At 53.7% G+C, this 12,613-nt stretch overlaps 1 protein-coding gene across 16 annotated transcripts; it reads right to left on the minus strand.

Moving 5' to 3' along the window:
- Positions 1-532: 532 nt before the first annotated feature.
- FXYD5 (FXYD domain containing ion transport regulator 5) lies at positions 533-12,491 on the minus strand. Of its 16 annotated transcripts, none has more exons than XM_082437199.1 (10): positions 12,298-12,422; positions 11,661-11,776; positions 11,510-11,570; positions 9,597-9,677; positions 8,791-8,844; positions 7,368-7,466; positions 4,603-4,671; positions 3,288-3,317; positions 3,134-3,208; positions 533-848 (listed from the first exon to the last, which is right to left on the minus strand). In XM_082437199.1, exons 3-10 carry the CDS (start codon positions 11,568-11,570, stop codon positions 799-801), a joined length of 519 nt encoding a protein of 172 aa, XP_082293325.1. In that variant the 5' UTR covers positions 11,661-11,776; positions 12,298-12,422; the 3' UTR covers positions 533-798. The 16 variants fall into 16 exon arrangements, with proteins under 16 accessions (XP_082293325.1, XP_082293326.1, XP_082293329.1 ...); XM_082437200.1 differs by having other exon boundaries at positions 12,240-12,384; XM_082437203.1 differs by lacking the exon at positions 11,661-11,776 and having other exon boundaries at positions 12,298-12,451.
- Between the last annotated feature and the right edge of the window lie 122 nt (positions 12,492-12,613).

The raw sequence follows: 12,613 nt of genomic DNA on the forward strand, positions 1-12,613 counted from the left end.
CTGGGTCCCCAGGGCCCTGGAATTCCCCACCCAAACTACTCTGAGCCCACTCCAGGGCCTGCGAGGCTTTCTTTGTGGGCACAGCCCTAAAACCAAGAGGCAACCAGGGGTGTGGATGGACCTTGGATGTGCAGGGCGGGGTGTCCACACTCACGTGCTGAAGGAACCCAGAGTGGGAAAAAAGCGGGTCACCGTGGGCCTGGGCCCTCCATTTGTGTTTGCCCAGTTACCAGCACTGCCTCTCAATGTCAGGGGTGAGCTGGCCCTGGACACCAGGCTCTGCACAAGGACCAGGCCAGGGGTCTCAATCTGCCGTGGGTGGAATCCAACACTGACCCTCTCATTGGCCAGATCCCCCTGTGGCCCGCCCCTGCCCCCATCCTCCCTACCTCACCCAGGCTGGCTTCGTTCACTGTGGCCCCCAGCTTGGCTTTGGAGTCTGTGACTCCCTCACTTTACTCCTGGGGGCCCTGCCCCCCCCCCACTGCTGCTTTCTTCCACTCCTCGGTCAGGAATGATCAGAGACCATGGGGCAAAGACCACAGTGCTTTACTTCTTGTCGGAACAGAATGGATAAATGGGGAGCCAGTCAGCCTTCAGGGAGGGCAGGGCTGGGAGAGTAGGGGGCTCAGGCCACCAGTCCCGGCTCTGGCTCCATCCACATCCTACCTCTCAGGCTGGGCTTTGCTGACTAGTCTGTAGGTCCTTCGAAGGGAGGGAGGAGGCCAGGCACGGTGAGCTAGCGGGGGGTCAGTCTCGGGGTGCCCATCAGGTCATCAGCCCCCACTTCCGACGGACTCATCTGTCATGACTCCGGCATAACCGGGGCAACTGCCTACACTTGCCACCTGTAGGTGAAGGAAATGGTTCAGTCACGAGTTGGAACGATATTGATTATTGTGATCTGGGTGCTGGAGGACAAGCCTCCCCTTGGGAGGCTCCAAGGCAACTCTGAGCAAGTGACAAGAAACTGACGGGGGAAGAGCTGGTGCAAGGGTCTGCAGGGGGGACCTCCCCCCACCCCTACACAGAGGAGCCCTAGCTTGTGTGTCATTCGTGTGTTCAGCAAACATTTATTGTGCACCTACTCTGTGCCAGGCAGTGATCTAGGCACTGGGCACACAGCTGGGAGAAAGAATGGATAAAATCCCTGCCCTAGTAGAGCTTTCTAGTGGGGGAGACCGACAATGAGAAAAAGAACTAAGTCAAGTGCACATACAGTGATGTGTCAGACAGTGATGCATGCTATGAAGAAAAATAAAACAAGGAAGGATGCAGGGAGACCCAGGAGCTGAGGGCATCCTCATGGCAGTGACTGGAGGGGCCTCAATGAGGAGGTGAGGGGGGAGCCACATGGACATCTGGAGGAAGGGTGTTCCAGGCATAAGGAACAGTCAGTGCAAAGGCCCTGAGGCAGAAGTAGACAGGTGGGATTAAGGGAGAGCAGGAAGACCAGGGGGCTGGGCCAAAGCAAATGAGGGGGATCTTAGAAAACAAAGGGGACTTCAGAAAACAGCCGTCTCCCATCTCCTGGCTGCCACCCTTGCCTACACCTCCCTGTCCCTCTGGACTCACCTCCTACCCTTCTCCCGCTCACACTGCCCCAGCCACCCTGGCCTCTTCCCGTGGTTATTGCAACACGCTAAGCTCATTCCTGCGTCTGGGGCTTTGCACTTGCTGCTCCCTCTACCTGTTTTTTTAAATCATCTTTCTTATCAGAATCCATTCTGATTTTACCTCTTTAGAGGGAGTGCCTCTCCCTATCCTTCTCAATCCATCTTTATTTTCCTCCTGGTAATTCTCTTTTTCTGTATCTCTGCTCCACTCTGCTCATTAATGTGTTGAGCTGTTCATTGTCATCCCCCCACCAGCTGTGAGTTCTCCCCGAGGGTGGGGACCAGGGCCCCCAGCATCACAGCACAGGCTGGGCACAGAGTAGGTGCTCACAAACGTCACTGGAAGAGTTTATGGCCCCGGAGCTGACATTTAGGCTCTGCCCTCACACAGACCTGGGCCCAGTCACTCCCTGATGCTTATGTGCTGTGTGACCTTGGACAGACTTCTCAGCTCTCTGAGCCTCACTTTTCCTGCAGGGGAGAGAACAGGGTCTGGCACTAAGTCAGGATCTATAAGCACAAGTTGAACAACTGAGGCAACAGTGCTTGACTCCCTGATTCAACAGGATCAGACACGCATCAGCGATCTCTTTTTAATTCTATCAGTGTTCCGTCTCCCACCTTAAGGCAAAAAGCTGAGGCTGTGCCCATTTTCCTGATGAGGAAGTTGGACAAGAGAGGTCACTCATAAAACTTGGCGTGGGTTGTACAGCTTAACTGAGAGCTTGCAAACCGGTTGCCCGCGTGTTTTACTTAATCTGTAACATTTTTTAAACTTTTTAAAAAATTAGTTTCTCCACTTGTTAATCTCCCTTTGCCCCCCTTCCCAGCTCAACACTGGGCCGTGGGAGGCTGACTTGAGAGGCCGCAGCCCCCAGGCCCTGGAGGGAGAGAGGAGGGCAGGAGGAGAGAGAGGCTGAGGTATCTGATCCCCTCGACCCCTGCCCTGCTCCCTCCCGGTGGGCTTACCAGGAGGCATGGCTGGAAACCTCTCTCTGAAGCCACAGTTCCTGCCTGGGGCCCCCTCCTCCACTTCCATCTCTCATCAGGCCCTGGCGCAGCCATTACCTCTGCTCACTCATACAGCCCGGGGCCATCAAAGCTTCCCGCTATTGCTAATCCTGGGGAGCTGCACCATCGCATTGCCCTGCCACCGCCATGTGAACAAGCGCAGGCTAGCCTGCTGGAGGAGAAGACCACCAGGTGAAGAACTGAGGTGCCCATAGAAGCAGAGCTCCCTGCTGACCCGCGGCTGACCTCAGACGCACGAAGAAATCCAGCTGCAACCAGAAGAACCGTCCAGCTGAGCCCAGCCTAAGTTTCCAAATTGCAGAATTGAGAACTCAGTAAATGGTTATCATCTTAAGCCACTGAACCCTGGGGAGGCTTATATGGATATGCCTCCTTTAAAACAACCTTGCTCAGGGGCCTTCAAGAACCTACCCTCCGTCAGAGTCCAAGCCAAGGCCTCCTCCCTCCCAGTCCTGATGCCCCTCCCGCCCAAGCCCCCTTCTCACTGGTGAGGATGACGATGCCGGTGATGAACAGCACGGCTGCCACCAAGAGCCCCCGTTTCCGGAGGGTGTCCTCGTCTGCAGAGAGAGAAATGGAGGCGTGTGGCGAGAGGGGCCTGCACCCTCCTCTCCCCACAGCCTCCCATGGGTAACTCACCATAGGAGAAGGGGTCGTCCTCGCTTGAACCTGGAGGGGACAGAAGGGAGCAAAGGTTTGTGGAGTGAATCAGTGAGTGAGAGTCAGAGTCAGAGAGGAGACACCTGGGTCTCAGCCTTGGTGCACTTAGAGCAAAACTGAAGTCCTTACTCAGCACACAGTCTGGTTCCCATCACCTCTAACCTTTTCTCCTCACTTGCCCCCCTCACTCACTGTGCTCCACCCCCTCCCCCCACCCCCCGTTGGTAACCATGCAGACCCTTTCTCACCCCAGGGCCTTTGCACTGGCTGCTCCTGCTGCCTGAAGCTCCCTTCCCCAGATGTCCACATGGCTCCCCCTCAGCTCCTTCTCAGTGAGGTCTCCCTGGCCCTTTACAGAAAATACTCTCCAGTCATTCTCTCACCCTAAGCCTGCTTCGTTTTTCTTTTTTTTCCTTTTTTTCTTCATTTTTCTTGATAGCAGCTTAAAACCACCTGATATATAGTTATTATGATTCTTATTTATTGTCTCTCTCCCCATGAAAACGTTTCCTTCATTAGGGAAGAGATTTTCGTCTGTCTCATTCACTGCTGTAACCCTGGCACCTAGAGCAGTGCCCAGCACACAGTAAATGCTCAATGAATATTGCTTGAATGAATGAATGAACTCTCTATATGACCCGTAGGTGTATCATTTCCATCTGTTCACTGGGGTTGGCTGGACAGGAAGTGGAAGATAAGACCGGGAGGGGAAGAATCAAGGTGCCCCTACAAACCGAGCTCCCTGCTGAGCCCAACCTGCTCTCCAATGCACAAGTAAGTCCAGCTGAGACCAGAGAAGCACCCAGCCACGCCCAGACTAAACTTCTAAACTGCAGACTTGAGAGCTACATAAATGGTTGTCATTTTTTTTGTTGTTTTGGTTGTGTCGGGTCTTAGTTGCGGCACGTGGGATCTTCATTGTGGCATGCAGGCTCTTTTAGTTGTGGCATGCGGGAACTAGTTCCCTGACCGGGGATTGAACCGGGCCCCCTGCGCTGGGAGCGCGAAGTCTTAACCCCTGGCCCACCAGGCAAGTCCCTAAATGATTGGCATCATCAGCCGTTGGGTTTTTGGGTCGTCGGCACGCAGCACTCACTCATGCATTCATTCATCTATTCAGACACTCATTGTGTGCCTACCCTGTACCCACCCACAAGAACACCAGCCCTGAAGTCAGGTATTCGCCCGACACCTGTTTACTGAGCACTATTCTGGGCTGGGCAGTACTGAGGCGCTAGAAACACACAGTGAGTGGGAAATAGCCTGTGTCCAGTCTGGGAAGGGAGTTACTGACCAGTCTGCTTGAGGGCGGGGTCCGTCCTGACGTTTTTACGTGGGAGTCGGGTCTTGGGGGGCGTGGGGCCTTGAGTGGGATCAGCAGAGAGAGCGGCCAGAAGATGGTGGAGGGCAGGAGTGAGCCGTGGAGGGAAACAAGAGACAACTGAACGTCTGCGTCCGGGAGAAGCCCCTCCCCCACGCCTACCTTCAGGGCGCAGGCCGGGTATCCCCGCCTCCCACCCACACAGGCAGCCAGGAGTGGCAGGTATGGAAATACTGCGATAAGCCTGCACCCCCTGATTAGGACCAACGGCTCCGACTCCCGAGGAGCCCCTGGCTCCTCTCCTAGGACCTCCCGGACCACCCCGTGATCATGAATAAAGGGTCACATCTGTCAGAGCCACACAGGGGCCTCCAGAACCCTGATCCAGTTACAGAGCCTGGAGATACTTGTTAGAAAATATGTTGAATTTCGCCTCTCCTCCCAGACCAAAAACACCAGAGGGTTCCTCTCTTTAAAAAAAAAAAAAATCAATACCCAAGGAAAGACCTGCCCCTCTGGCACTGAGAAATGTCCTCTGTCATCCCTGACTGATGCCCCAGTGTGAAGCCAGCAAGCAGAGAAGCTGCCTCATGAACTGGCTCCCCAGGCCAGCCTCAGCACCTCGCTTCCTAAATACGAACCGACAGCCAAGGACTACGAGATGTTCAGGAAACCTTTTTCCAAGAAAAGGGATAAGCCAGATCAAGGGTAAAGATGGAGGGACCACAGGAAATGTAATAAAAGGACAGCCTCAGTGGATGGAGGGACCACAGGAAATGTAATAAAAGGACAGCCTCAGTGGATGGAGGGACCACAGGAAATGTAATAAAAGGACAGCCTCAGTGGTACATGGTGCTCATGCCCCCCCACCCCGCCCTCACCCCGGCCACCCTGGTGTGAGGGAACCTGGGCTCAAATTCTGGTTCTGCCACTTTGCACTGTGTGGCCTAGGGCCAGCCAAGTAACCTCTCTGGGCCTCAGTTCCCTTCCCTGTAAAATGGGGTACCGACAGCTCCTACCACATAGGGTAATTGTCAGCAGTGAACGAGTGACCACGTGAAAGCTTAGCACAGTGTCCCGCATGGAGCAAACCCTCAGCACGTTGTTGCTATTGTCTACTTGGCTCTCACTCCTCCCTTCTTCTGGCAACAGTCCCCTTTCTTTGGGGGGAAAAGTTCCTGCTTCCCCAGACCATCTGGGTCTCCTATTGTAACCCAGCCACAAAGGGGAGCATGTGACCCAGTCTCACCTTTCCCTACCTTTCAAATTCCAAGTAGGGCTTCTGAGCTGGCCATTTCCTTGCCAGGTGGAAAACAAGCTCCAGTGCAAGAGAGACAAAGATGAAGAAGGGACAGAGGCTCTGGGGGCGCTGGGCTCAGCAGTGCCTTTTACCACTTGGCTCCTTGAGCCCCCCTCGGCCCAGTTGAATTTCCATCACGTATAACCAGGAACGTGGAATACCACATAGGGTAACCCAGGTCAGCAAACACTCAGAGTAAGTGAACCCGGAGATGTGAAGATGTTTCCTCATTTGGAAAATGTGGAAACTGCTGCTACACCCCCAAACCCCACTGTTGTACAAAATAAAAAAAGCTCCCTTCCCCAAGACACCGTATTTCCATCTGTTGTAAAATTGTTTTAATAGACAGATTCTTTCAGAATGAGATGCTTTACTGCCATCACTGGGAAGTTGTAACAATGATAAAAAATCTACAAGGAAAATGGTGTGACCTTCTAGGTAGTGTTCTTGTGCAGTGCCCAGTCTGAGCAACCGTGCATGCAACTCAGCCTGGGAGTGGCCTATAGTACTTTCCAGTGGGGGCTGCCTCTCACATCTGGATCATCACACAGGCATTAGAGACGCCCTGCTACCTTTATTTCCGCTCATCCCCCTTTCCCACGCCTCTGGTAACATTAACTCACCTGTCCTGAGGGGAGCCACCTCTCCCCTGACTCTTGGTCTATGCAGATCAGACATGGGGCACAGACTCAGGCCTGAGCAGTCAGAGCTGTTCATCTCCCAGGCTCCCATTGGTCAGACATGGGCACATAACCCCAGCTGGGCCAATGAGAGTCAACTCTAGGACTTTCAGCTAGAGATGCACTCTAGCTGCTGAGTTTGTAGCCTAAACTCAGAGCTACGGGACCACCTTTGTCACTAAGAGGGGAAAAGTTGCTTGAGAATGAAGACAACAGAGCTGAGAGAGGAAGCAAGTCAGTCGTGATGACAGAGCTTGAGCTCTTTGACCCAGCTGTGCCTGGAATTGGTGCCTCTGTACTTTACAGAGCGTATATCGCTAATACATCTTTTTTCTTATTTTTTCCAGTTGGGTTTTCTGAGTTTTGCAACTGAACAGCTCCTGCTCTAACATTAAGAAGAGCTACACCAAGGGAAACACCTACAGGTACATTTCCCGCACCAGCCCTTCGAAGGGATCTGAATAAAGAGGGTTCCTGAGTCTACCAAGTTTGGAAAACGCTGCAAACTAGATGCTCCCTCTTGGGATGCCTGCTACAGACAAGCTTTATTACGACTCCGAGAAGTCCCGCCAGAGAGAAACGTGCTTAACTTTAACTCAGAGTTTCCCAAATACCTTTGACCGCAAACCGAGAAAAATTTTTTGAAAAATGTATTAATTCCCCAAACGGGTGCTCTGAGAAACGTACTCAGGGAAATGCCGACCTAGATGGAGAATTAAACACAACTCATACGTTGCTGTTCTCATCCCAGGCTCTACCTTGCGTCCAGCTCTTGTCTGTCCCCGGACCTGTTGTTAGAAGCACATCCATTTCCGTCGGTTGCTGGGTGTGGATCTCCATCTGGTTCGGGGCTGCTTCTACTCAGGTCGGAAGAGAAAGGAGGGGCGGGTGAGAAAGAAGCGAATCAGGGACCTGCAGAAAACGGCAAGGGGCCCTCTCCCCTCCTCAAGTTGGCAAAAATCAAAGACATCCATGTACAAGCGCTGCTGTGGGCGTGAGACAGGGGGACTCTCTCACACGCCGCTGGTGGCGGGGCAAATCAGTGTGCCTTTGCCCCACCGTGTCGTGGGTAAACTTTAGAGCCAGGTTCCTGGACCCTCATCCTAGCCGTGTCACTGGCTTTCGGTGACACCTTGGGTGCGTTACTCTGAGCCTCCTGTAAAGTGAAGATAATGCTCATTTCTACCTCAGAGGGTTTGTGTGAGGATTGAATGAGTGAATGCGGGTGAAATATTTAGAACCATGACCGGCACTTAATTTGTGCTATAAGTGCTCAAGGAGGAGGGGACAGGCTTGCTCATTGTGGCACTGCGAGCAATGGGAAGAACTGGAAGCAACCAAGATGCTCATCAAGATGGGCGTGGCTTCATCAGCTGTGCACCGGCACCCTGCAGAATGCCACGCAGTGAAAAAGACCAACACGGATGCTTCTATAGGACTGTGGGAAGAGCTTCCAAACACATTATTGCATGGGGGAAAAAAAGCAAGTTGCTGAACAACAGTCATACAATATCCTTAAGCTCCCACAACGACACCTCCCAGTTAGTATATTTTCCCCAGGTAATACACATGTGATACAGTATCACTGGGGAACTACTCCCAATATAACACTAACGGTGGGGACCTCTCAGAGAGCGAGGAGAGAATGAGAATGGGGAGTGGATGAAGGGATTTCATCTTGCCTGCAATATTCTTTTTATTTCCAAGGAGAACGTGTCTACGTACCACTAAACATTAATGGACAAAATTGGTGAACACTTTTTGAATGATGTTATACTCCAAGGAAGAGTTAAGAAATGATTTGAAAATTCAAAAAGGGAAAAAGATAAAGAGATAAAAGGAAGAAAATGAAGGGGTTGGCATACAGGGAGTTTCTAGGGTGTCTGCAAAGCTCTATTCCTTGACCTGGGTGATGGTTACATGGGTTCAACTTAGAGTCATTTAAGTTGTACACTTACGGTTTTTATATTTTTCTATAGGCATGTTATTTTTCATGATTTCAAACAATTTTTACAAGAAGTGAATGGAGTTAGCTGGCTGCCCCACGACAAAGTAAACCAGGGGATTCAGCATTGGGGGACTGAAATGGGTAATCAAGGACTCAGAGTGTCAGAGGAAGAGGGGCAACAATGTCTGTCCCAGGCCCACCTCCCCACCCTCTGCCCCTGCCCAACTCATTACCAGCCTGCAGGGTTGAAGTCTGAGGAGTGGGCTGGAGTTCTGGGTGGACGGTGTCTGGAGTCCGGAAACAGGAAGAGAAAAGAGAGAAGATGCAGAGAAGGTGCATGGATGGAGGTACAGGGGGATTTCCATAGCAACTCAAATTTGATGTCATGGAAACGAATTAATCCATCCATTTGCTAACTGCCCAAATGGGATGCCAGTATCTCCCTGGCCTCAGGCCCTTCCCTCCCACAGATGCCTTTTCCCCTACTCAGCACCCACCCGCCTCTGGTAAGAGCCCCCGGAACTTCCTTTGGGGAAACATCCTTCCCTGACTCTCAGTCCACTTGGTTCAATGGGCCTGGCACCAGCCCCGCTGGAAGTTAAACACGAGACCCGGGTCTGGCCAATCAGTTTTCTATGCCTGTGGCCACAATGATCAGCTCACAGGTGGGGGTGTGACCTGAGCCTGGTCAATGACACTCAGTTCTGGGACATTTGCTGGATTGGGGAAGGGGAAATTCTCTTTCCTCTGGATTCTTAGCAGGTAGGATAGAAGCTCCAGGTCTCTATGGGCCATCTTGGCTCCATAAAAGGAGAATCTGCCTGAAAATGAAGCCATCACAGAGAAAACAGAACCAGGAAATGGAGACAGGTTCCTCATAGCATAATTTGAGCCTAGATGGAGCCATGCCTGAAGGTCTATTCCTGGACTTTTCAGTTACACAAATCCAAAAAATCCCGTTTGGTCCAAGTTTGAGACTTTTGTTGCCATTGTTATTTGCAATGACAGAATCTTGACAGACCTGTCCCTCTTTCCTCACCTGGGGCTGGAGTCAGGGCATGAACGTTCTCAGTGACTGGGTCTGCTAGAGTAATGGATGTGGCCTCCTCCAATGTCTGTCCTGGGAAATGAAGGATGAGAAGTCAGGGAGGAGCCTCTGGTCCCCCTTCTCTCACCGATACCCCCACCCTGCCCTCCCTCCTGAAACCTTGAGGGATAACCAGGAAGTCCTGTCTGCTGGTGGAGCAGCAGACAGACGTGTGATTGATCAGCTTTGGTGGAAGTGTTTTAAGAAATGCTAATGCCCCAGCACCCTACCTGAAGCTGCCTCTCCCTGCCCATCCTTGTGGGATGAGAGAGGCAGTTTAGCCTAGGAGCCCAGGTGCTAGACTCAGCCAGGGCCCTGATCTCAAAATCTGTTCCCCATAACTTCCTTGCTGTGTGTCCTGGAGCAAGTGAAACCCCTCTCTGAGTCTCGGCTGCCTCATCTGCAAAGTGGGGATAAAACTTGAATCTACTTCTCAGGACTGTAGAGAGGGTGAAATGAGATGGAGGTGGGAGTGGTCTCCCCCACTGCTCAACATGCAGTCAGTGCTGGATAGAGCTGCTGCCCCCCACCCTGGCCCAGCCTCCATCCTCTCCTTCCTGGACCATCACACAGCCTCCTCCCTGGTCTCCCTGCTCCCATCCCACCCCCTACAGTCTGCTACCCACACACAGCCAGAGGGAGCCTGTGAACCCCTGAGTCAGATCGGGGCCCTCCTGGCTCAGAGCCCTCCTCTGGCTGCATCTCACTCCTAGTAAGAGCCAAAGCCCTCACCTGGCCCATAAGTCCCCCCTCCACCCGGTCCCCTGTCACCTCCCTGACCTCTCCTCTTACCACCCTGCCCCTTCCCACCCTAACCCTAACCCGAACCCTAACCCGAACCCTGGCCTGCCTGCTGTCACTCACACTCTCCAGACAGCGCTCGTTCCTTGCATACCTACTTGGCTTGTCCCCTCCTCTCCTTCAAGTGTCTGCCCAAATGTCACCTTCTGGTGAGGTCTTACCTGATCACCCTATTTAAACAATCCTCATTTCTCTCCTCTGTTTTTCTCTATAGCACTTTTCACCTTCTAGCATACTATATAATTTACTGATGTGTCAGTTACTGTGTGTCTTTCCAACTAGAATGTGCGCTCCTGTTTTATGCAATTGCTGTTTCCCCAGTGCCTAGAATAGGATCTGCTCAGTGAACACTTGTTGAATGACTGAATGAACACAGGGAAACCATTTTATCAAAGAGAAATGGGGCAGCTTCAGTGCAGAGTTTGCTCTGGGTTCCAGGGTTGTAGCCCAGCCCCTCCACTCACTAGCCTCTGGCACAGGGCACTTTCCTTCACTGAGCCTCAGTTTCCTCATCTGTAAAATGGTCACGACAACAGCATCATAGAGTAGAGCTGAAGCTGAAACAAGCGCCTGTCATGTAGAAAGCACCTGCAAAGGCCCACCACAGGTACTGCCTTCAGAAAACACTTCTCAGGCAAGGGTGAGACATCTCCAACTCCTGGACTGGCCCCAGCTCACCCTTTTCCCTAATCATATATCACCCGGGGATCCAAGGGAGCTGCTCTGCTGTGAGTCCGGTGTTCCTGGCTGCCAAGTAGGAAACCGACACCCATCTCCCCGCCAAATCAAACTCCGTGAGTCCTTCTTGGAGGTGAAACAGAGGATGCCCAGCAGGACAGGCCCTGGCCAGACGCGTTGGAAGCAGCCACCCAGGTCTGAGGTATCTAAACAGGGTGTAACCTTGGCCCCCTTATTGGGGCCCCCACTTCCTGGTGCCAGCTCAAGAGGGGACTGAGGACACAGGACAGAGCATCCAAATTCACCAGCCGCCCACCCAGCAACACATGCACTCGAAGTGGGGCTGGGGGCTCTGCAGCAGGGTGGAATCAAGGGCTGGGCCTTACCTCTGGTGGGGAGAATCAGGCCAACGAAGACCAGGAGACACAGGCGACCACAGGGCGACATCTATAGAACAAGCCAGAGCTGGGGTCAGCCATGATGTCAGTGAGGCAGGCCCAGGGCAACCCCTGGGGACCCTGCAGCCCCCTTCCTTACCCTGAGCAGGCACCTCTGGCTTCAAAGACCCCTGCCAGGGTCTTTGGCTGCAGGAAGGAGGGCCAGGGGGAGGGTCTCAGAAGTGGGGATCGCCAGCAGTCACTCCCTCTTTCCCTCTGCAGGTCCCCAAAGAAAACAAGAAGCATCAGACTAAACCAGGCTTCAAGCAGCAGCCACTGCACGGGGCTGAGGCAGAGGAGTACTCAAGCGCTAGCCAGGACCGACCCTGGAGGGCAAGGGGAGGGATCTGGGGCGCCGGAGTAGATCTGAGGACCTCGGTCCCTCCCTCCGGGGCAGTCCTCAGAGCAGAGGAGTCAGCTAGGAGGGGGAAAGAGGAAGAGTGAGTAATGCGCTCCTGATCTCAGAGGAAAAAGTGAGCTGGTGTTAGGGGCCTCCCTGCAGGGACAATAGAGCAGGATGCTGGGCAGATCTGGGAGGGTGAGAGGGATGGAGGCGAGCTGGGGAGACTGAGGCAGGAGGAGAGAAGCAGTGCCGAACCCGGTGGTACAGGAGAGCAGGAGGGACGGTGAGCATGAATGGGGGGGCGGAGAGGCGCCCAGAAGATCGGTCTTTACCCACCTGAGCCCGGCCCCTGGGCAGAGGGGAGCGGATGGAGGAGGATGGAGGAGAGACTCACGTCAGAGCTGGGGGTCCCGAGCCGGCAGCCTCGTGCGGAGAGGGCAGCTGCAGTGGCTGAGTCCGGGCGGAGGGTGTGGCCAGGGGAGCGCTGGCGGGCGGGGACCGAGACGGGCTCAGTCATTTCCTCTTGGGTTTCCTGGCTTCAGAGCCCGGGGTGGGAGCAGGAGGGGGAGACGTTGAGGGCTATGGGGGGGCTGGGGTGAGAGGCTGGGCGGAGGCCTCCACCCACCCGGCCTAGGGGAGGGTGGGGGTGGGGAACAGCAGGGCGGGCAGGTCTGGGCGGGGTGGGGCTCCTGTGGGGAGGGAGGGAGAGC

This window comes from Balaenoptera physalus, assembly GCF_965194825.1.
Source record: "Balaenoptera physalus genome assembly, chromosome: 19".
Classification (NCBI taxonomy): domain Eukaryota; kingdom Metazoa; phylum Chordata; class Mammalia; order Artiodactyla; family Balaenopteridae; genus Balaenoptera; species Balaenoptera physalus.